Raw genomic sequence first — 26,100 nt, 5'->3', positions numbered from 1 at the left:
CAAGCTCTTTACGTTAAAAGTTAAAAAAAAATTTGATTCACAAACCCCTGAATCACAAAGGCCGTTTAATTAGAATAGATAGCTCTTTTGAAAGCACTAAAAAAAAAACTGTATCTTAAAGAGCGAGGTATTGACTTGGAGGAGAACCCCCTCACATAAGTTATAATTTCTGTTCGTTTTAAGTTCTAATATTCCTTCTTACATTTCAGTTGAAAAAACTTGGTTTTTTTTTATTTAATTTCTGATCGTTTTTTAAATAATGCTTGGAAATCCGGCGCCCCCTTCATAGAAATGTCCCTTACCCCAAAGAAACATCCTCCACGGAAATATTCTCCAGAGTAACTCCCTCCTCTAGCCCCCCTCCAGAAAAAATCCTTCCTGAAAATGGTTGTATACTTCCCAATAACCAATAAATAATGCTGGCAAGTCCGGCGCCCCCTTCATGGCGATTTCCCTTCCCCCATGAAAACTTCCTTCATGAACAGATCCTCCAACATAACCCCCGACCCCCCCTTACCTCCCACAACCCGCAAAAAAACCACCTGAAAACTTCTGTATACTTCCGAATAACCAATACTATATGTTAACATTGGGTAAAGTTCATATCTTTTAGCCCTCCCTCTGGGTACTTCGGGGGATTAAGTCATCCCAAAAGACATATTTATCATATTTTCGACCATGCTGAACAAAATGGCTATCTCAAAATTTTGATCGGGTGACTTTGGTAAAAAAATAAGCTTGGGAGGGGGCCTAGTTGCACTCCATTTTTTTTGTCACTTAAAAAGGGCACTAGAACTTTTAATTTCAGTTCCAATGAGCCCTCCCACGATATTCTAGGACCACTGGGTCGATACGATCACCCCTGGGTAAAAAAAACCAAAAAACAAACAAACAAACAAACAAATAAACACGCATCCGTGATCTTTATTCTGGCAAAAAATGCAAAAATCCAAATTTTTGTAGATAGGAGCTTGAAACCTCTACAGTAGGGTTCTCTGATAAGCTGAATATGATGGTGTGATTTTCATTAAGGTTCTATAACTTTTAGGGGTCTTTCCCCCTTTTTTTGAAAATCAGCCAAATTTTCTCAGGCGCGTAACTTTTGATGGGTAGCTCTAAACTTGATGAAAGTTATATATTTGAAATCAGCATTGAAATCTGATTCTTTTGATATATCTATTGGCATCAAAAACCCGTTTTCTAGAGTTTCGGTTACCATTGAGCCGGGTCGCTCCTTACTTACAGTTCGTTACCACGAACTGTTTGAAAATAGAGCAACCAAAATAACAAAACTAACACCAACACATTATTTTGAACATGGCAAGGATACCCTAACCTTTCCTTATAACTTTTATAATAATGTTTACAATCACAGGTTAGTTAGGAAAACTCTGAAAAACGTTCGAAGAAACGTTTGAAATAAAAGCTGCATCTAAAAAAAAACTAGACACACTCAGTGCTAAGATGAAAACAGAACTTCCCGTCAAAATCACCGGGCCTATGATTTTAGTAGGCCTAATTTAATAGAGAGAATCCTGAACGTCAGACTAAAATCAACAATGAGAGAGACTCCTCAAACATGCATGAGGGAGTTACAAAACTGTACAAAAATAAAATGAATCTAAAGCAGTACAAACAAAAAAAAAACAAAGATGATCAACATTTGAATAGAAATAAGAAGGTGACATTGGGGGAGGGCGACATTAAGAAATCACGTGCACCAATTGGCGCGTGGCATAAGTGTGCCAAGCATGGTGAAAAACTGTGCCAAGCGTGGCGGAACTACGCGACTGTGCGGCACACGTAGACTTCTGAGATGTACATCAGGTGGCGGAAAATGATGCCCCTTGGTTAAAATTTTCCGAGGGGTTATTCGCTTACAAAAACCGTGTTCACCAGGTGATACGCACCATGCATGGCGGCACAAGTGACATTTCAAGATGTATACCGGACGCTGTGGAGCAGCCAACCCCTTGACTTTTAAAATACAATTTGTTCAATAGCGATGTTAATAGTATTTAAGACTTATTATAAAACCAAAGAGGGTTAAAGCAGACTTAATTAGGAAGCGGCTTCAGGGAAGGGAAGCCGTTCCGCCTAGGTTCCAAAACAAGTGACGTATATAAAACCTATATTAAATACTGGAGTATGGTAGACAGGTTTACAGTCAACCGAAGGAGGGGACTCTTAAGATTCCTTCATACGCGCCTGTTTAAGACAGGTAAGACTCTAAGAATAGAAGGTGCAGGTTTCTAAGATGGACACAATTCAGGGTACTGATGCATTATGCGGGCACCGCGAAGAAGTCAAGTTTGGTTAATCCTAATAAAATAAAATAGGATGAATATAATAGTTTAGAAACAAATTTGGGCTATATATTTGCACATTAGGGGGGGGGGGGTAAAGGATAGTATATATTAAATATGTAACCTAACCTACCCTAAGCTAGGTGCCTTTCTCCCTCCTAAACCCCAAAAAGCAATCATTTAAATTTTCAGAAACCACGCTTTGCCATCAATTTATCTAGCAAATCACCCGTTGTCTGCTAATGAAATAGCCGTTTGACGTGTTTCGTGACTGTTTTCTTTGATACAGTATATAGCAATGCCCGCATAATGCACCAGTACCTGATTCAGTTTCTAATACTGCTAGAATAAATAACACAGCAAAGATTTTCAAAACGATAGAAATTATACAAAAATGAACAATGAAGGGGGGGGGGGGGAGTTAACCCAAGGCTGGTTCTCTCTAAAGCGGTCTTCCGTCTCCTCATAAGAACTAACATAAGAAAATACATTTCACCTATTTCAAGCCCCTTCTCCCTCTTAAGGTTCTGGTCCGACTACACCTCTGGTCGGCGTGCACATATCTATGTAGTTATACCCAATTAGCACAATAGTATATTTTATGGAAACTTTGTCAGAAAGAAATTAAAAGTACAAATCTCAGATTTCTGTACATAAAAGTTCCTATTTAGTGTTAATGTTTCTTCAAATCCCTTTGTCAACTCCCAGTTTTGACTTATACATAACAAAATGTTATGGATTGAGTAATTAATTTAGAGTTATTTATAATACCCAAGCAAAATGTAAAATAAGCAGTTGATAAGTAGAACATTGTCCCTATTGCAGGGCTCCCACAGGGTCAGTAAAGTTAACAAAGTTAACAAACCGTTTTTCTCGAATGACTTTATTTATTTTATTAAACTGGGAGAGGAGTTAAACTGTATTTAATGTTTCCAAGAAAGTCAAGTTTAACCAATAGCAAAAGACTTCTGAGACGTAAAACTATTTCTTCAATATGGCTTTTCAGGCAAAGTCGGCTGACAAAACAGGTTTTCGCTCACAAGATTAGACTTTTACTTAAAAAAGCCACTCCAAATGCCCATGATTTGCCTTGAGAAAGCACAAATTTGGACCTCTATATTTTCAATAGATTTTATAAGTGGGCACATAGTGGTGAAAATCGCCCCGTGGTGCCCCTGAGAATAGTAGGCACAAATTGAGGATGGACTACTGCTGCTAATTTCAGTCACTGGCCGTCCTGGTCAGTGTCTGACCATGAGGCAGGATATTTTGTGAAATACGCTACCAAGATTGGATGGGCGCTCCCATAAATAAAAAGATTGGAACCTCATGTAAAAGGTAAAAAAAAAGCACGGGCGAATTCGCCAGAAAAAGTCATATTGAAGATACGGGTGTCTTTGTGGGAGATTCACAAATAAGAAAACAAACTTCCAATATATGAAATAAAAGAGTACAGGTTTAAACTGAGCCGATTCGCAGCGTCACGTTTGAATAATTCAAATTCTTTGCTCCAAAAATTGGCTGTAAAGTCGAAAAGGTGAAATTCCCAATTCAGACAACGATTTTCATCCGTAAAATTTCAAACATAAACAATATGTTAATACCTAAGGACAACTTTACCTTCAAAGGAAAGCTAGACCTTCTTAAGTTGTTAGACGCCATTTGTTTTTAGCTCATTTTTTCATAATTTTTCAGCCACGTTTTTTTTCGCTAATTTTGGCACATGTTATTCCCAAAAAAAGCATAATTGCACGGGGAGATGTTTCTAATTTAAAATTGAATTCCCGATTTTTTCATTTTTTTAAGATACATAAGGTTGTTTAAGTTTCCAATTAATCAATCAGATTTTAATGTCACTGTCCTTGGTAAACTTAATTAAACTGACACTACGGAAGCCCACCATATAACACATAATTTATTAAGCTTTTCCTCTTAGCAGAAGTATACAACCAGAACAAGTTGTCAGCAGAAGATCTTGTAAGGTCACAAAACAGCAAACCGAGTAAAACCAATAGGATATCAGCAAAGAGCCAATTTATGGTTTCGGGATTTAACATGAGATAAGATGTTTTTTAATGGTGAAAAATCTTTCACAAGAAGCTGTGAATTTTATATATTTACATTCAAAGCAATAAACGACCAATTTTAATTATTGAAATATCACATACTGTATATGGTGCAAGGTTAACAGAAATATGTAATTTAAAAAACTTAAATGATCCAAATTTGAACAACCGCCCAACCGAACGAATCAGAACGATGCTATCATCAGAGAGATGTTGTAAGCCAAGGCCATATCCAGAAGGAGTGTTAGAGGTTTGAACTCCCCCCCCCCGAAAACTTTGTCCGACTCGTAAAAAGTAAAAAAAAATACATCTAAACAAATTTTTGATGCGTTTTTAAAGTTTTGTTTTGTAAGTACACTTAGGGTTCTTTGCACACGAGAAAATACGCAGTGGAGATGCACAAGAGAGAATATACAGTGGTTGAACATCGAGCAAAGGGATAAATCTTGAGCGACTAGTTTCCCGGATGATTTTTCTAGCTTTGTTATAAACCTTGGAAAAAAAGAGAAGGCAAAGTTGACATCCAGCGCTCTCGTTCTCTCTCTCTCTCTCTCTCTCTCTCTCTCTCTCTCTCTCTCTCTCTCTCTCTCTCTCTCTCTCTCTCTCTCTCTCTCTCTCTCTCTCTCTCTCTCTCTCTCTCGCTCTCTCTATCTCTGTCTGTCTCTCTCTCCCTCTGTCGTTCTTGGTATATTTCTTTATCTTTAAATCTCTCTCTATAAATATATAAAAAAAAATCTCTATATCTCTATAAATATATATATCTCTCTCTCTCTCTATATATATATATATATATATATATATATATATATATATATATATATATATATATATATATATATATATATATATATATATATATATATATATATATATATATATATATATATATATATATATATATATATATATATATATATATATATGAAAACAGCAAGAGCTTAAAAAATAGCAAATTTAGACAGAAAAGTAATAAATTTGAGATAAGGGCATTTCAGAAAATATTTTCTCCCCTAACCGCATGAATTTTAATGCCATTTTCGTTTAAGCATGTACATAGTCCCTACAAAACCGTCTTGCCATTTTTAATTCGCTCATCTGCTTACTTCCAAAACTACCGTTCTTAAAGCTTTACGCTGTTACAATGTTACTATGTTACTGTTACTGTTACTATGTACTGTTACTATGTACTGTACTCTTATTGTTACTGTTACTATGACTGTTCTCAACAGTCATAGGTACGCAAAGTTGCGTCCTTTACGCAAAAACGAGGCAAGGAATTTTTCTTATTACTGGGGGCTCACACAGAAGGCCATCAGCCTATCCCCTAATTTTCAAGATGTATCCTTGTGTTGCCTTTATTTCCTAAATTGTTCATATAATTCACTAATTAGTAGTTTCTCAAATTGGTCCCCATCCCCCTTAAGCAACAGATGGAACGGAATTTACCGCTGAAAGCGTACATAACACACAAAAAGTAAAATTTGCGTGAAGTGTTCCTTAGCAAGAAGCTAAAGGGCTAAAAATATCAGCTCACTGTTAAAAATATGAACTCAGACATTAAAATTTAGCTTGAAGCTAACAGAAACACACGCGATCCCGCTTTGTGATAAATTTTCACAATAATACAGTGCCGGCAGATTTCAGTGCCGGCAGAACTGACAGCACTGTATAATCATCAGCTAGAGCATCTCGACCACATGGCCCACAAACGTACTTTTAGGGGAAGATGAGTGCGAGGAGATTTTATCTAGGGGTCTGAAATGCCAGAACAGCCCATTATTATGTCACCGTTTTCGAATTGTTCCGGGAGGTTTTCAAAACAAACTTAGGGGGTAAGTTACTTTTTTATTTAAACCAAAAAAGTGGTAAGCCAAAAATATATTTACTCACAAAGCTAATGGGTTTTTCTACTAAATACGGTATGGTAGGATAAATAATTTACTCTCACATGTTACAAAATTTGCATTAAAAATATTTGTGAATAATCAATCAATCAATCAATTTATTCAACCAATAAATTTATGTCAAAAATAATTCAACATAGAATCCCCCGTAAGGCTCTATGGCCAGGAAAAAACAGGGGAAAAACAGAAATGACACAAATACTAAAAAAAAAGGAGACGAAAAGTATTTTCAGTATAAAACACAAAACAAACAAAAAAAACAATATTTAAAAGACCCAAACAAAAAGCGATTTTAAGAGACCCCCCCCCAGAAAAAAAGAAGATGTAGGATAATGCAATAAAACAGATGGCGGTATTTAAAATCACAGAAAATTCTAGTTTCCCTTTTCTCTCCCATTCCCTCCAATGTCAAGTATGATTCAAATCATGGCTGCTGAATCTTAAATGCCTACCATACTTCTATTTGTTCGTTGTTTTATTGCGTAATAAAGAGGCCAAAGGGCCTATTTCGGTCCTCCAATCATGTAGACTGAAAACATTTGGAGGATTAGAGGGCCGAAAAAGCAAGTATATTTTTATTATAGGGGAATATAAGAAGTCATTAAACAGAATGTAAAAATCTCCAAAATTGGAGGGGAGGCACGGGCTTAAAACTCTCACAAACCCTCCGAACTCCTGAAACTGCAAAACATTGGAGAATTTTTCAAGAAACAGTAACTTTAGTATGTAAGTAAGTAAGAAGTTTTATTGCCCTACGGCCCTGGCTATACAATTATAAAAAAAAATTCAGTACTGGCACATTATATGGACACTTCTAAAAAGTCAAGTTTGGTTAATGCTAATGAAACAAAATAAAATAAGATGAATAGTTTATAAACAAATTTGGGCTACATATTTACACATTAGGGGGGGGGGCATAAGCATAGCATATATTAAATACGTAGCCTAACCTATGTACTTCCCCCCCTACACCCCAAAAAACAACAGTTTAAATATCGTAAACACAATGAAAACCACGCTTTGCATTGCATTTCTCCATAGCTGTCTCTAGCAATTAACCCATCTGGCGGGTTTTTCGTGACTGGTTTCCTTGTACAATATATAAAAGTGACCATATAACGCATCAATACCGAAAATTCTCTTTTAAACAATTGACATTACATAAACATAACAACTACAACATATAAGTGAGAAACACAAAGTATATAACTCCACCTCAATTTCCATATGCCTTAATAAGGAGTTATCCTAAGTATGCAACCCTTTTAATACATAACCCCCTCATTACATTCACCAGCTATGTCTCATCGAACTTAAATATTCCCCGGACCTCAACTATCAAACCTCTCAATCCTGCACACTTTTACATCATATCAGCCACGCTCGTCCATACTTCCACACATTAGGCAAAAGTAAGGACTATCTTGCCCTCTCCTCCTCCCTATGTTGATAGGAAAAATTGTAAAAAAAATGAAATGTCAGGGGGGGGGGGGGTACAAAGCGATTCAGTATTTTTTTACGCTGTAAGAACAAAGCAGTCTTGTATCTTATATGTTGGTTTTGTGGCTCCATTAAAGCACAAGTTTTGTATCTCAACAAACACAGAGAAATATCATCCGTTTGTTTTAATTGCACTAGTTTTATATATATTATAAGTTTTATAGAAATATAAATAAATCTGAAAATTATTACAACAAACAGGAGTAGTGCAACTACCTCCCCCCTCTAAACTTTCCAAAGGTTATTGCGTCATTTGTGCTTTCTTAATTAAAAAATTTATCTTCTACATTTAGAACACTGAAAAATCAAAAAGTACTGTTAAATATAACCTTGAAGCTTGAATTGCTGAGATTTCCAGGAACTTTTATGATTATAAGTTAAACAGTAAATTTATTTTAATTAGTTCTTTTCGGTCATTTTGATGATTGTGGTGATATTATTTCTTATTTTATTTTTCGTCAAGATGCTTTAAAGAATTAAAAAGCATTGCTAAAAACAAAAATATAGCTTTCAATAAAACGCAAATGGCCCAATAGCCTTTAAATAGGTCCAGAGGGGAGTGCAGTCGACCTCGCCCCTGTAGTAAGTTATGTCAGTTTTTATTTCGTACTGCTTATTCACTTTAATTTCTGTTCGTTCTAGGATTTATTTTTTTCATCTATATCAGTAGCTATATTCTTACGTTTAATGTAATTTTTTGTCTTAATTTCTGTTCGGTTTAAGCAAGAATTATTATAGGACTTTATTTCTGTTCGTCTTAGATTTCATATGGATCTTCAGTTTTCTTTGAAAAAAGTCTTTTTTTCGAAACAGTTTTTCTTAATTATAGCTTATCAAAACTGTCATGATTTTAAAACTTAAATCTATATGTTCAAAATAAACAATTCGCAATTATAAAAAATAAATACTGTTTTATAAAATGTGATATAAAATTAATTGTTATTTAAATTAAAACAAAAAGTAAAATATAAATATTATTTTTTAAACTTAAAAACGTAAAAACTAAAAAACATCAAAAAGACGTTAAAAATTGCTAAATTAATATAAATATTTTCTTTATAATTCAAGAGAAGTATATTTTTTTATTATACATTCACTTACCAGCCGCTTGACATTGTAGAATCTTGGTCCTGTCTTCGGTGACTATGCTTTGAGATTCTGACGGTTGCTTTATAAATCTTGGTGCTTGTAAATTATTATAAGAATCTAGAACAAAATTAAATTCCGTTAAAATACACAGAACCTCACATTACAATTAATTATTGAAGAACCTAAAAAAATAAACACAAGCTATTACAGGGGTGCACAATCACCTCACTTCCAAAAAAAAAGATGTTTAAGGTAATCTTTTGTAAACACATTCAAAACTGCAATAATTACAGAGGTTGGTCGTTCTTATGGAGGGAAGAGCTGGTCACGAGGGTCAACCGTGTATGCAGGGAGCCTAATGACCTACCCCATTAGATATTCAGTGACTTTTCTACATGTCCCACGTAGTTTCAATTAATGACTGCATTTTATGTATTTGAAAAATTCGCAGCCCCCTACCCCTCAGAAATAGTTTTATACACGTGCCTGATGTTGATTATTAATCAGAAGCAACGCAATAGATTCTTCATTGTTCGTCTTTTTTCCCCCAGCCTCTTCATATGGCAGGGGTAGTCACAAATGGGCCTTACATGACAGGAAGTTGAAAGTTCTACTGCCTCTTTAAAAGTTGAAAGTGATCGGGAGACATCCAGCCCCCTTCCATGCCTTCTTTTGCTGCCCAGCTCCTGTACTCCCCCCCCAGACTAGTTGCGACCATAAGAACTTACTTAGAACTTAGGGCCTCCAGAGCCATCTGTGGCATCGACGAAACCTCGGTAATCGTCACGTATTGGCGCTGCGGCGAGTACATCCTCCCACTGGGATTGTAGTGATGTGTGAGCACTGCGTAGATCACGATCGTACAACCACAAGGGGTGGTAGTCAAAACTTTGGGGGGGGGGGGTATCAGATCAAAATCTTAAGACAGGCAATTTGTTTATACACCTCACAAGGACTATACATATTCTCCTGGGGTTCGACATCACCCCCACAGCCCCAAGGTCTCCAGGGTCTCCCAGGGTCCCCACAGCCCTTAGTTGTCCAATCAGCTAGGAGATTTTAGGGATCGTTTACTAGGCCGACATTCCCCGATTTCCAGCGGTTTCCGAAACGTGTGTGCAATTACAGATTTTTAAAAAGCTTATGCGTATTTCCGAAGTAAATAAAAAATATGGTACTTGCTGTGCAGGATAGCTGTAAAAAAGCTGGCAAGTCGTGTACTTACCATCAGTTTCTTTTCCTTTCCTTGTTTATCAATTGACATACGACTTTCAATTTAGGTTAAATTATCAGTACTTATGCATTATACGGACACTTTTATATTGCTAAAGAAGTCAAGTTTGGTTAATGCTAATGAAATAAAATAAGATAGGATGAATATATAATAGTTTATAAACAAATTTGGGCTATATATTTCCACACTAGGGGGGGGGTAAACCATACCATATATTTAAATACTTAACCTAACCTAACCAGAGACAGATACCCGGTTATAATGGTTTATGAACAAAATTATAAGAATTACATGTTACAATTATGCGCCCAGAACGCTGTAATGTCTTTCACAATCGCCGAAAAATAATCCATGCCTTCAGATAACATTTATATTAGATCACCCGTCTCGCCCAATTCCACTGTAACAACTGTTTTAGTACCGGGTATCTGTCCCGGTATCTGTAGCATCTCCCGTTTGACATTCCATATACATATATAAAAGTGTCCGTATAATGCACTAGTACCAAATTTTCTCGTAACTGAAACGTTGTATTTCATGTATAGTTGGCATTTTCAGTCAAAGTCAAATATCTTCTGTAATTTGAAAGGTAAAATCAAGCCTTTCTCCAATTTAAGCTTCCCTAAAGAAATGCTCTTCCTATGTTTTACGCTTCCCATGTACAAAAACTAACATAATGCACAACCCCTTAAAGCTCCGTTTCAATTTTTAAACGGCAATTGCTTCCATGTGATCTTGAACATATGATTGATTTATGATTATCCAAAGAAAGGAGGGGATTGTCTTCACGAAGGAAAATAACTTTTTTTTTTACCGGAGCTTTTATTGCTTACCTGAAATCCTTGTCTAAGGGTTGCACTAATAGGATCTATAACTGGCCCCTCGGAATGTGAACTATAACATAAACGAGGATATAAACTTTCCTAGGCTAGTTTGACACGCCGTAAAGTGTGAATAAAATTCAAAGATGTAATTTTATAAAGTTTGCAACATAGAACATAACTTAATATTAGGTTCATATCCTACATATCATTTGCTTAATATTACCATATGATGTGGTCATTTTTAAAATGGTCATATTAACAGAGAGAAAATGTTCACCTAAATACCTTCGCTATTTTAGATTTGCCAAAATTTAAGGCATACGTTATCCCAAAAAAGTGCATTTAACGGCAAGCCTACAGCTGTAAATTAAACAGTTCGTAGTAAAGAACTGTAACTAAAAAGCGACACGGCTCAATAGCATTCGAAACCTTAAAAAGCGGAATTTTGATATCAATAAACATATCAAAAGAATCGGCTTATTATCTTGATTCCAAATATATAAGATTAATTAAGTTTAGTGTTACCCATAAAAGGCTATGAGCCTGAGAAAATTTACCTTATTTTCGAAAGGGGGGGAGACCATGGGCGCCCATAAGCTGAATTCCAGGGGGGGGGGCAAACCTGGTATAATTGGCACTTTTAATTCTATATAATAGAAATCTCAGAACAAAAATATAAAACTAAGGCAGCATCATTCGACGAGTGGGGGGGCGCACCCCCCCCCCTATTGGCGCCCGTGGGGGGGACACACCTTAAAAGTCAAAGAATTTTGATGCAAATCACACCATCAAATTCAGTGTAGCAGAAAACCATACTGTAGAGGTTTCAAGCTCTAATCTGCAAAAATGTGGAATGTTGAATTTTTTGTCAGAAGAAAGATCACGGATACGTGTTTATTTGTTTTATTTTCTGTTATTTTTTCCGCAGGGGTTATCGTATCGAACCAATGGTCCTAGAACATCGGAGAGGGCTCATTTGAACGGAAATTAAAAGTTTAAGTGCCCTATTTAGGTGAATAAAAAAATTAGAGGGCAACTAGCCCCCCTGCTACGCTCGTTTTTCGTCAAAATAAAAATTTTGTCCGATCAAAATTACGAGAAAGCCATTTGTCTTTGGAGATAACATGACCCCCTCCTCCAGACCCTGGGGATAGGTATTTAAGTCATAAAATTCGCCCAGTGTTTAAGTATAATATTTGTTATTGGGAAGTATGCATACATTTTTCAGGGGATATTTTGTGCTTGGGATGAATTCTAATGGGGATAATTTTCCGTGTGGAGGGGACACACGTGTGGTCTTTTGTATTTTTCTTATTTCCCTTAGCCTCCTCAATTTTGCATTTAGATATGTTCCAAGGGATTTGTCTGGGGGAAATCTTCAGCGTGTTTGGATTTCTGGGAAATAATTCCGAAGGAAGGGGGGATTTCCGGAGTAAACGGAAAAACAATTAGAATTTAGTCTTTTTCAAATGAAAGAATGCTAAGGAACATTTTTCAGACTGAGTCTTCAGCAAAACATTTTACAGAGCGGGGGGATTTCAGCGAGGATGTAATTGATCGAAGGCATTTTTCATGGAGGGTGAGCCAGATTTAACGGCATTACTTGAAAAACGATCAGAAATTAAATAAAAAAACAATTTTTTTAACAAAAATTAAGGAGCAACATTAAAACTCAAAACGAACAGAAAGTATTTCGTATATGAAGAGGTTACCTCCCTCCTCAGTACTTTGCTCTTTACACTAAAGTTTGACTGTTTGCCCCAATTTTTTAAGAACGACTCCTGAAATACAAGGGACGTTTAATCAAAATAGAAAACTTTTCTAAGAGTGCTAAAAACTTAAACCAGCAATCGTTTAAATTTCAAACATTTTTTTTATTCAGTGCAGTATGCCTTCAGTAAAGCTTCAGATCGCTTCATACTTCTTTTTCTCTTTACTTCTCATACTTCTTTTTCTCTATATGCAAGATATTAAACTAAATGTCATGTAAGGTTTATCTTAACGGGTTCCCGACTTTCGAAAACCGCGTACACGGTTGAGTGCGTGCCATGCATAGTGGAGGTGGGTCATACATGGCAGGAAGAGGTGTGGTATCGCAGAATTTGTCAAACGAACCCCTAAGAGAAGGAGCATAGTAGAACTGGGATACACGTGGGGAAACAAGTAGCGCTTTGTGATGCAGACCAGGTGGGGAAGTGAGCAAGCCCTCGCTTTCTCCATGACATTAAAGTCGATTAAGGGGTAACTAACACCAGATGTGGGAAAGGCACGTGAAACTTCTTTGAATAAAACAAGCCTAATTGAATTTGGCGTGTTTCTTCTCATGTGTTTATTGATACAATCTAAATTTATTGCATGAAGATCGTTGCAAAGCAAGTTTGTTGTGACGGTTTCCTAGGAACTGCATGCAACTTCTTCAAAAAATGAACAGGAAACGATTAATATGGAAATAGCCCTGTAGAGAAGTTGTCTCTGTTCAATAGAATGTCTTTGCATACCTATGTGAGGGAGGTACGTAGGGAGAGGGCATTTGGGCCCATACTCCCACAGGAATCTCGAATTCGTTTTACGTTAATTCCTATAATTAACATGTTGTTTTATTTGTTATTGGGAATATGCATACATTTATGGGTGGGGAGGGGAGGAAGAATTTTCTGCTGGGAGGATTTTACACTGGGAAAATTTTAAATGGAGAGGGAAGTTTCCAGGAGGTGAACTTTTAAGGGGAAATTTTACACTTGGTGAATTTGCTAGAATTTCTATACGAAATTTCTTTATGTCTGGCTTTTTCTTTACCGATTCATTTTTAGGCGTGGAGATGTTAAGGGTAATTACCCGGGTTAAATTTTCTCCAGGATTGAATTGTTCAGGGGATATTTCTATGGGGAGGGGATTTTTCCGTGGAGGTGGGCTTATATTCTCCACAAAATCCTCCGATATTTCCATTTTCTCGAACCCCCCTCCCTCCAGCGCGCGTGCGCCAGGGGTGGAGGGACACCCTGGCAAAAATCCCAATAAAAAGGGCACCCTTCAGCGCGCGTGCAGGCTAGACCATTGAATATATCCTGACTTCTTCTTTTCCAGCGGCAATATAAAGTCTTTCCTATAACCCATTTGGGTTATAGATAACCCATTTGGGGTTATAGATAACCCAATGGGATTTAGATAACCCATTTTTTCAATGAGGAAGAATATTGCAAGGAGTGTTTTTAATTTCAAAGTTCTTGCAACAGACTAAAAAAAAACTTCCACACTTTACAGTGATCAGTATTCATTATTCTATGGTTCTAAACTATTTCAAATAACAGTTCTGCAGCAACCTGCCGCGTCCCTTTATAGTTTTCTTTAAAGGTGACCTTTACAGTTTCCCGAGAAGAAAAGCAGAAAAAGTAAAAAAAAAAGTAGATTACAAGTTTTTCCATTTTTCCGGCTTTTTTTTCTGTGACCGTTACAAGACAGTCTCGAGTAGCCCTTTCTTCCATTTTCAGCAGCTAGGACAGAATAAGCGAAGTAACAACGGTGCTTCACCCCTTCACCCCTGCTAACAAGTAAGAACTTTAGAAGAAAATTGATTTTCTGTCTAAATTCAATCCAATAATTTCGTTTACGATGAAGAAAATTATAAAGTCTGACAGTGAATCTTGCAGCCCTGCTTCAGTCCTACGTGACAAGCGGTAAGAACAAAAAGATAATTCACAGACTTTATTCCAGGATGACTTCAAAGTTAAAGAGTCATTGGAAATTCATTTACTTGTTCCATGAGGAAGAAGATTACTAGTTCTGACAGCAATTAACTTTGGGGGGAAATTAATCATTAAGAACCTTGGCCAAGGAACCGTGTCACCAATCAATAAGCCCCCAAGAATCAATCAACTCATCTCAACTGCAATTGGCTTGTCACTGTTCTACAAATGCATCGAGGAAACCATTACAGACACATGATGACAGGGGTAAGGGTATAAGGCTCTTAATCAGCTTTAAACTGGGGAGCCTCCTAAACATCTAGATGGAGTTGACAAAACAAAAAAGAGCGAAAACTCTAACGACCATTTCTCGTCTGTACCTTGTTAAAGGAAGTTTATAATTTTCAATGAACTTTTGAGCGTGGAGCTTGCAATTCACTAGTTTGATTTTTTTTTTTTTTCAACTCAAGAACAAATAGTCTCTCGTCCCTTTCTTTTCGAAAATGTATTATATATAATCAACCTAACAATTTTGCGACGCAATTCCTTCCATACTGAAACGTTATTGGGAGGGGGCAACTTTGACCTTCGACAAGCAGTTTTAGGAAAAATATTAACTGGAGATTTTTTTTTATCACAATTATACAAAAAAAATGGAACTTGAAATTACAATTTTTATTTGAACCACTTCATGATTCAAATTATATGGCTATTATGTTAACCTATTATGTTATTATTTGAAAAAAAAACTACGTTTTCTAAAGAGTTAAAGAGTCTGAGTCACAAGTTCGAACCTTAAAACGTACAGGGATTAGAAGGTACAGTTGGGGGGCTGCCGCGCCCCCCCAAAACCCACCGCTTTCGCAGCCTTTAAATAAAAAAAAATGTTAAACTGAAAGTAAGGAGCGACATTAAAACTTAAAACGAACAGAAATTATTCCGCATATGAAAGGGGATGTGCCCTCCTCAGCGCCTCGCTCTTTACGCTAAAGTTTGACTTTCTCACAACTCTTTTTTTTAAACAATAAAAACTTTAGAGTAAAGAGCGAGGCGCTGAGGAGGGCACGGCCCCTTTCATATGCGGAATAATTTCTGTTCGTTTTAAGTTTTGATGTCGCTCCTTACTTTCAGTTTAACATTTTTTTTATTTAAAGGCTGCGAAAGCGGGGGGTTTGAGGGGCGGCAGCCCCCCAACTGTACCTTCTAATCCCTGTATGTTTTAAGGTTCGAACTTGTGACTCAGCCTCTTTAACTCTTTAGAAAGCGTAGTTTTTTTTCAAATAATTTCTGCATGTTTTTGTACAGTTTATTACTTATTATTGCTTGACTAACTGGTAGATGATTGTGTATTATTCTTTTCTTTCTCGACAGGGTGTTTTAAGGGTAGACCTTGTAACTCAGCCTCTTTAACTCTTTAGAAAACCTAATTTTTTTCAAATAATTTAAAAAGGAAACTGAGTTAATTTTTTAAACTTTAAATTCAGTATATAAAAAATTTGCTCTGACGGTAACTCGAAGCCGGGTTATTCACCTGACAATCTGAAGTCTCAACCGAAGGACTAAAGAGACACCAATTGTAATTGTCTTTTAGTAAATGGAATCTATTTTCGACGCAAGCAAATTCCCACAAAACTTGATATTTGGTTTTTGGAAAACAGGGAAGGAGTGATCAGATTGAGCTGAAATTTTGAGGAGAAGCTCCCATGCCCCAGGAAAGCTTATCCTCAAAATTTCAGCCCGATCAGAGAACGTAAAAGGGGGTTAGTGGTGGGAAAATTAACATGGGCTATTATAGGAAAACAAGGTTTTTCGTAAATGTAAATTCGGGGGATAATTTTTTCGGTCTGAAAATATCAAAAGGCCCTAATAGGTCGAATTCTGCTTCGAATGAGTCCTCATTCACCCGGATCAGTTGCCAACTGTGGCCTGTAGGCGTGGCTAAGAAAAAAAAAGAAATGATGAATTTTAAGTGGCTATATTTGGTTTTTTGAAAACAGGGAAGGAGTGATCTGATTGAGCTGAAATTTCAAAGATAAGCTCCCAGGCCCTAGGAAAGCTTAACCTCTAAATTTCAGCCCAATCAGACAACGTTAAAGGGGGCTGTAGTGGGAGGGTCGAAACTTCCGGCCCAGTTTACCCCATGAAGATAAAGTCGGAGGAGGATGAAATTTTGCAAGTTTCTTAGTTTGAGCTTGGGCTACAAAATGCGATTACCCCCGTCTCTCTGCGACCTCTAGGACCTGAAATCGCTTAAGATTGTGGTGGGTCGCCTCTTTATAGAGGCACAAGTGTGCCTCCTTGATCTAATTGTGTCTATTACAGCTATTGTAACCATTATCAAATTATACAGAATTTATATTAGGCTATTATATTATATGAAAATTATGGCTATCATATTGTCGAAACATAAACGTGTATAAATATTGCATTCACTTATTACGTCATATAAGGTTATACGAGAAAAATATAATATGGCTATTATATTATATTGCATTTTTATAGCTATTATACTAAACGACTTTGACCAGCCCGATATATTATCATGTAGACAGATATAGAAGATCAGTGCCTGATTGGACAATTTCACCAATTCGGGGAGCCAAATTACAATTTTATAAGTGATTGTTCGCCAAATTCCACCTTACCTAGACATTGTTTATTTCTAATCACAATATGTAACTGAAAGTGGCGAAAATCTGCCAGAACAATTTGAAAATGGCGAAATTATACTAAGAATTACAGAAAAAATCGGGATATTGAGCTAAAAAGAATTTTTATACTTAACAAAACTCCTAAAAAAAATTGAAACGTTCCAGATTTGAGCCTCCCCCCTCCTCCCTCAGTTTTGTGAAGTTATAAAAATACCTATTTTTCGCCTTCAGAGGGGTCGAAGAACTTTTTGTAAGGGATCAACAGAAAGCAATTAATAATAACTCTAGATGTCAAAACGTCTGATGTTGATTTAATACATCAACATCAGACGTCGGTGTAATACATGGTGTAATTACACCGACCATGTATTACAATGGTGTAATACATGGTGTTCACGCATCACAGTTATTTTAAAAACAAAACCCACCAGCAGCACTATTTTCGACAGCACGCTTGCGCACTGTCAAGGGCACGCATATGTACGGCGGGTAATAGAAATTGTACTATGTCTCAAATTAGGACCATCAGTAGCGTGTAATGAGCTTTGATTGGATGAAAGCGAACGCACATCATTTTCAACCAACCAGATGCCTTTTTCACTGACGTAAAGTTATTGAAAGAGAAAATGCTATTTTATGCCTTTAGTCAAAGCGCCACTGACAGCCAATGAAAACCCCTTTTTCTAGAGTAAAATCAGAATTCTACGCTACTGCTGGTTCAAATTCACAGTTTATATAATTAGCAGTATGATCTTTCCCTATCTCACCCATTATAAAAACCCGGACCGAGGTGCGATTGCTCCAGAGAATGTATAAACTGGTATAAACATAAGCGGCATTAGATCTTTTCACAGGTAGACAAAGAATAATAACCTACGGAACAAGTATTGATAAAACCACTTGGCTGATTCACCAATAAGTAGACAATAGGTATAGAAATAAGTTGGAGGAGCTTTTTGTTCGCACCGAGAATGAAGAGCCAGAAATCATCTGCGTTAAACTTACTGGATAATTATATAAACTGTGTTAAAATTTGAGAAAGATGGTCTCAAGTTTGAGACAGATAGTCAAAACAGTAATACTTCGGGTTAATTAAATGGGGAGTGGCGAACCCCTTTCGCCACCCTGTATTAGGCACAAGTTAATTTCTATGACACTCAAAATAGAAAAAAAAAACTTCTCAGAAAACTTCTCTGGGGCGAAGAGATTCCAAAAGATAAGAAAGCGCATTTTCATTCCCAAACTATTCAGACATCTATGGTGTTCAGTTTTTCTCTCCCTTCCAATGCTTACTTCTTTATTTGACGAACCTTACAAACAATCTTAGCATTCAATCTTTTTACGTTCCAGTGGAATCTGGGTTTGTAGTTAACATTAGTGCCTTTTCTTAAAAAAAAATTAGCTAAAATAACAGTTCGTGGGCAGATTTCGGCTATTTTGCTATTCTTACCAGGTTTTCGCAAGACAGACTTTTGGAAATGAAAACGGCCACTAAATTGGAATTTGACCTGCCAAATAAGCAAAACTTACTGCCAGCATTGCCAATATACATTGGTACTTTTAAAAAGCGAGTTACGCCTATTGTGCTTCAAAGAGTCCTTAAATAGATGTTATCCAATGCATTTACTTCACAAGAGGTATGGGACAACAGTCTCGACTAAGACTAAAATATCTCAATACCTCTTTTTCTATATATTGTAATTTTTTAAATGTTATGTAGGCCTATTGCTATCCTCAATTGCTTAAATCCTCCTGTAAATGCACAATCTCAAACAAGCCCATTGGTTGAGGAACCAACGATAAGATGCATTTTAATCGTTTCCCCCGCTTCTACTTCTACGGCCCGTAACAAGACATGCTTCACGAAGCGAAATGTAATGTCTTCTTTAACATTTTTAACATTTACGAGTAAAATTCCCTTATAGCTTCAGACACGGTTGAAGTCTTACAATGGCCTTTATTTCTCCATAGCTAATCTAATAGCTAATCTTTTTATTCTCCATAGCCTAATCTAAAACAATCTTTTTCTAGGGAGCCTGGATTGTAACAAAATATTGCATTTCAGCCAAGATTTCGTATTTTTCCCTGTGTTCAAGAGCTGATTGCAACTGATTACAATTAATTGCAGTAACCCATTGATTGAGCGTGATTTTTGGTGCTCTATTAAACTCCGTTTGAATATCAAAATGAATTTTTTACAAAAAAATAACTAAATCAAAAAACCTTGCAAACACATAGAACCCTTGAAACTAACTGAAAATATTGTTAGCTTACACAACAGAATAATATTCCAAAAATTTTCTATCTGTAAAAGGACGTTGAAGCAGAATAATAAAACAATTAATTTCAATAGGTTTCAAGAAGTGATTTTGAACGCAATTCAATAACTACAATTGGGTAATGAGTGCTAAAAAAAATATATAGAAACTCAGTTGCAATAAACGTATTCATTTTTTTTTCAAAAAAAGCTTTGGGAATTTAAATCTCCGCTATTAGTTTAGGGACAGTTAAGCCAAAAATTTAAGACAAAAAGTTAAAGAAAAAGAGGGTTAAAAGTCAAAGAGGATTTGAAAAAAAAGGTAAAAGAACAAGTTAAAACTGTTAAAAAAAGAGGGATTACTGCCCTAAATTTCCTAAAAAAGTGTAATTTAATCCATTGGTTTATTTTAGTGATTTGTGCTCATCAGCAAATGATAAATGTGCACATAAATAATTAAATAATTATTCCTTAAGTGCATATCATATCCCCCGGTCTTTTTATCGTTGTTGTACTGACCCGTCGTTGCTAGGTTAAATATTTAAGCCGATCCAAAATCTGATTCCATCTTTTGTGTGATGTTTTAAACCAGTAAAAAGAACAAACAGTTTTGAGCCACAAGATTTCTTAGAAGTAAACACTGTTTCTCTGTGATAATATTAATTGCGATAGCTCCTTGTTGCGTTTATGAATTCGATCTACGTTATTATGTTCTGACCATGTTTTAGGCAATATTTATCCTTTCCTTTTTCTCTCTTTAGCTCTCAATAGATTTACAGATTACCCTAAATTTTTTTATGCATCCTAAACATTAATACCATCAAACCATTGATCAGAACTACCCCGTTCGCCTCTTTTTAAACTTTTGTTGCTAAGAATCTTATCAGCATATGAATCAGCTGCTTAATAAAAGATTTAAACTATAGCGAATTAAAACCTTATTAAAGCATGTTCAATTTATAACAAATATTCTTAGGGTCAAAACTAGGTCAAATGGATTGTGATAGATCTCTCTAGGCTCTCTTTAATCAGTCCCACTTTTTACATACACTACTACAACTGTCTAAAGTAGGTGTACAATGGAACCATGTGTTTTTGTAATAAGACCAGGTGTTTTCAAATTTAAAGTCTGCGGAAGAGGCGCAATTTTCTAATGTCGATCCTTCATTGCTATGAAACCTCTCACACATATTAGAAATTCACTCACAGCTAAGTCTCGAGTTTGCCCAAAATCATTCTACGTGAATTTATGTCATTCAATTTCTATCAGTAAATCACGTAGTCCTTTACTTCGACAATTTTCTCCATTCGATGGCAAAAATCTGTCAACCTGTGACGCTAATAAAATCTGCTGTGTTTCACAGGAAACCTGTGACAGTGACGACCCTGGAAGTGAACATCCAAAAGTTGTTTTTTATATGTGGACAATTTAAGGTGTCGCTACAGATCCAGGTTCATTATGTATGTCTAAAGGAGGCTCTAGACGGTCAATACTTTTGATCAAGCTCAATCGATTGACTCAAGCATGATTGACCATCTAGGAACCTGTTTGACGCTTGAGTCAGGCGTTGACGGTGATTGATAGAAAGTTTGAATGACTCAATTATTTTGATCAGAAGCAGTGTGTTAGTTAGATTAGCTTATGTCGAGATTGAAGGGTCGACTGATTAATTAATAAGCCACACTTCAATGGATTGACGGAAACTTTTGATGAAAATGATTGACCGTCTAGGGTCTCCTTAAGGAATCTGATTTGGGAGCTCGCTTAATTCTTAAGTAGTTTGATTATCTTTAGGTATTTTGAACACCTCCCAAGGCAGCAAGAGCCACTTTTCGAAAAAAAGAAACATTAGTTTTACTTATTAAATTGTAGTTTAATTAAATTATCGTAATTATCAATTGATCATTAGATTAATTTTATCTTTGTACCTTTTCTCTTGTCTCTTTCATTATTTCCCTTCGCCATTCTCCTGTTATCATACCCGCGAGTACATTTCGCATACCCAACTTCGCATACCCAATGTCCACCTGGTGAACATTTCGCAACACAATGTGAACCACACAGTGACACCGGGCTCTGCACAGTTCTGCCACTTTTGGCACAGTCCCCAAAACGCTTGGCACAGTTCCTCCACGCTTGGCAGGCGCCACCTGATGTACATGACTTCTGAGAAAGTGACCCCTCGCTCGTACCACTTTCCCAAGGGTTTATTCTGCGCATACTTTTAGAAGAGTATTCAATTTGGCAAATTAAGATTTGAAATCGGCGATTGAGAATAAAGTCTGAGAATTAAAATTGGTTCAGTTTCAATTGTAAAACCGAAACTTGAAATGAAGGAAAATTTTATTTTGTAGAGAAGTTAATTATCTCACAAATTTTACGCTCCATATTAACTTTCTAGATTTTCGTTATATTACTGACATCAGAAGGATTCCCGTTTTCCCCTTTTTCACCAAGTATAGCTGCTACCAGGGCCGAATAAAATCCAGGATTTTATTCGGAGGGAGGGGTATACAAAAGGATTTTTCGGGGGAGGGGGGGGTGTACACAAAAAACCTCAAAAAACGTATAAACTATTTTGGTACTTGTCTAGAATCCAGTAGTCACGCGAGAAGTGAAGTTCCGTTAATTCTAATGAAATAAAACAAAATAGGATGAAAATATAATAGTTCAGAAACAAATTTGGGCTATATATTTGCACATTGGGGGGGGGAGGGGTAAAGCAGAGCATATATTCAATACGTAACCTAACTTAGGCACCTTTTTTTGCCCCTTCAACCCCAAAAAACTAAAGTTCAAATCTTCGTCACGGAGTGAGCAACACCTCACATCTAGCGGAAACCTGTTTTTCATTAAGCATCTCGGTCTTATTCGATGCAGTCTTTCTCGCGTGACTACTGGATTCTAGACAAGTTCCAACATTTTATATTCATTTTTGCTACGTTTTTACCACAGTTTATATAATTATCCAGTATGAACATTCACTATCTCACCTATTATGAAACCCTGGACCAGGGTGCAAGTGCTCTGTAGAACGTTTTTGCAGATAGAAACATAAGCGGTATCAGATCTTTTCACGAGTAGACAAGTCAGACGTAAAACAATCGGAAATAAGTGGAAACGTACTCTTACGAATAGTGCACTTTGTAACCATTTCTCATTGATAGACGCAAACACACTGATCCATAAGTGAAGAAATAAATGGGAGGAGCTTTTTGTTCGCACCGAGAACGAAGACCAGAAATGATCTGCGATAAACTTACTGGATAATTCTATAAACTGTGGTTTTTACAAGCCGAACAAACATTTCGTGGGGGTCCAACCCCATCCCCGCTGGATAGAGCCTTGGCTGTTATATTCAACAAATTCGTGAAGCACTACATACCAAGTCAAATCACTTCTTTTTTCAAATTCTCTATGATAAACCTCAAGTTGGAAGGCATTCTAATTCTGCTGTGTGTTTATTTCTGTAGCTTCCAAAGTGATGGATTTTGTTTAGGAATCTGTCTCGTTCATTATTTCCCTGCATCATTGACCTGTTAATCAGTCAGGGAAGGAGAACTTTGAAACGATGTGAAATGCTTCATCTATAAAGAACATTCAACTTGATTTATTGCAAATGAAGCTAGGGAGGGGCGTAGTCAAAATTTTTATTTTGGATGAGATCCAGCTTACTTGAAGGAAGAAGCAACAAAAAAAGAAGAAAACTCTGCACATTGGCCTTTAAGTATATAAAAAGTAAGAAAAAAAAGTTAGTAGTGATGTTTCACTCGTCAATTAATTGAATGTTGCAAACCTTCAAACCCCTCTGGCTAAACCACGGAATCGCTTCCTTTTCTGAAGCTATTTATTATGCATAATTGTATACCCATATCATTCTAATTTAAAGATCAGTAATCATAGTTTCAAGGTCATTTTTTAAGGATAAATAATATTGGGTTGCCAAAAATCAGTCAGTCCATCTGAGGCCGATAAGACGAAGGTCCTTGAATGTTGGAAAGGAAGTTGTAAAAAAGAATTAGAAGGGGGTAGGAGTTTAAGGAGGTTGGGGAGGAGTGGAGGGGTAAATTGTATTTTCCACGGCGTAAGAGGTCGTTTCCATGCCTGAGGCAGGAGAAAGATTTCCGTCCTAGGAACTCACAAAATTTTCTACAAAAAAATCACAAGGTGATCCTCACAAGAGTAAAAGAATAGCATATCATTACTACTAACAACTCACCACAGCACCAACCCGCCTGAGGCCAACACAGCTACGCACGCTCCTCCTCCACCCCAATAGCATATCATTGGGCCTGCAGAATAAAAAATTCCCACATCTTTTAACACCTCCTTATTTCAATTGAATCTATTATTATTTAAATCCAATAAAACTTAAAGTTAAGAACAACATTCAAACTAACTGGAATTCAGACGTGGAACAGCTATGAACTCGCATAAATTCTCATGACTTTCTTATGCATTCAAAACAAGGAATGCTTTCCAGCGAGAAAATTGAAACTAAAAAACGAGTAACTTCGTAGAAAAAAAATCCATTATATGAAACTGCCCATAGTTAAATAAAAGAACAATAATTTTACTTTAATATTTGAGGGACTGTTCTAGGGGTTGCCCATTTTCCACCACCAGGTCGACATGCTCGGAGCGCCGCGTGTGCTCCATAGTTTTGTGACGCGTCGCACAGTTTCACCACTCGTAGCACAGTCCCCGCTACTCTTGGCACAGTTCCGCCACACTTGGCATACTCTCAAAGCCTTGTGTTCGTGATTTCTGAGTCGTCAGCCCCTCGGGAGTGTTTGCTCCCAGCATGAAAAATATACGCTATGGCATTTATTACATATCATTGCGCCAAATACCGTAGGGCAACCCATTATTTCTCGCCAAAAAATATCACGCTAATCTTTAAATAATTTTAGTTGTCCATTTTGAATAAACTTTGCATGATTTCAAACTCTGCAATGACATGTCTATTGACATTTTTTTTATTTCATATTAAAAGCTCTTTAACACATCAAACAGATTTTTAAGCAGAAGCAACTTCCGTTTGCAACAGTTTTTGGGCGAAAAATCAAATACAGGCGTCGATGGTACGCCGACATTCAGAAATGACATACACCATGTTGAGCATGCCAAGCGTTACAAAAGTATTTCCAGTTTAGCGGGGCTGGTCAAAGCTTTGCAAGGATTGCACCACATGGGGCAAAACTGCACCACGCATGATTAAACCAGGCGGTAAGCGTGTCGCTCCAGGTAGAGGAGAGTGGGCGATCCCTCGATAGACGTTTGGCGCCAGTGCAGTGCCAATATTGATTTACAACAGAGGTAGATACATGAGGCAACCGAACAATAACACTTCGTTTAGATGTGTACTACACAATTCAGATCCTTATAAATTTATTCCAATCTTATCCTGTCTCCTCTACCACATATGAAGTAACTATAACTTTGAGTATGACTTTCATAGTCATAGAAACTATGAATTTCAAAACATAATACAACTGAATACCATGGCTTAACTTCATGCATACTACACACAATTATGTCAGGTCCCTAAAAGTTTCTCCCAATATTGACCAATCTTCCCTGCCACATATGGAGTGATTACCAAAGGACGAAGACCAACTGGACGACTCTTAACCTTGGTTCACACCACTGTATATAAATAATATTGAGATAGGGAATAATCGTACTGTGTTATATTTATATACAGTGGTTCACACAGACAAAAATTGCTGCGTCAGACAGAACTCGTCCACCGCATCAATGAGCAATTTTAGTTGCCGTTTTGTCTACACAAAATTTTCAAGTCGCCAACATTTGCTGGCAAGATATTCAAAGTTGAAAGAACGTGGTTGAAATGGATCAGGATGATGTTTCACCCCCATGCTCTCAGGACTAAAACTGCATTTTAGTTCACCTTTTCCCTTTTTTTGTAAATAATTTTGTTGAACTAGACAGCCATAATCAGCTTCTCAGTCAAATCATTATAAATACTAATTACATCTTTCATTGATTAACGTTGTCCTTGTGTTAAGATGCTAGAAATATCTTTCAGTAGCCCGATATAAGTTGAATTTTTCCATCTTGGTAAATTGCTTGACAAAGCAACTAAAAATTGGCAATTAAACTGAGGCTATGAGCGAATTTCACTTCTGTGTGAACCTAGAGTTAGGTGAATAATTTCAGTAAAGATACGTCAGGCACATACGTAGAGTAAGGAACGTTTGGTCAGTGACGCCAATGGCAGGGGGAATTTGCCCCCCCCCCCCCCCAAGATTTCAAAAAATCTTTCTTTTTTATAAAAATGGCCGGTACTTTCGCATTATATGGGCGGGCCCCTCTAAAGAAGTCCAACAAGGGATGCTACAGTCAAACGGGAAAGACGCAATGAAAAACCCGTTATTACAAGATGACTCAATACACCGCAGTAGAGAAAAACATTGTATAGAGTGGTTTTAAGATATTTAAAGTGTTGTTCTTTGGTGTTTTTTTTGGGGGAGGTACCTTGGTTAGGTTAGGTTACGTATTTAATATATGCTATGCTTTGCCCCCGTTCCCCTTAATGTAAAAGGTAAAGGTAAAGGATGC

At 36.7% G+C, this 26,100-nt stretch overlaps 1 protein-coding gene across 1 annotated transcript in view; it reads right to left on the bottom strand.

Annotated features, from left to right (window-relative positions):
- Positions 1 to 26,100, bottom strand: part of sdk (sidekick cell adhesion molecule) — a 300,949-nt gene that overhangs the window by 239,691 nt on the left and 35,158 nt on the right. Inside the window, exon 3 of the mRNA XM_089103497.1 lies at positions 8,878 to 8,982. Within this exon, the coding sequence (XP_088959623.1) occupies positions 8,878 to 8,982 (105 nt within the window). The remainder of the gene's footprint in view (positions 1 to 8,877; positions 8,983 to 26,100) is intronic.

Source organism: Artemia sp. Qi Xiang Cuo, chromosome 17 (assembly GCF_049724085.1).
Source record: "Artemia sp. Qi Xiang Cuo chromosome 17, ASM4972408v1, whole genome shotgun sequence".
In the NCBI taxonomy this organism is placed as follows: Eukaryota; Metazoa; Arthropoda; class Branchiopoda; order Anostraca; family Artemiidae; genus Artemia; species Artemia sp. Qi Xiang Cuo.
Note: the sequence above shows the minus strand (reverse complement) of the source record. Positions and strands in the feature narration are given on the sequence as shown.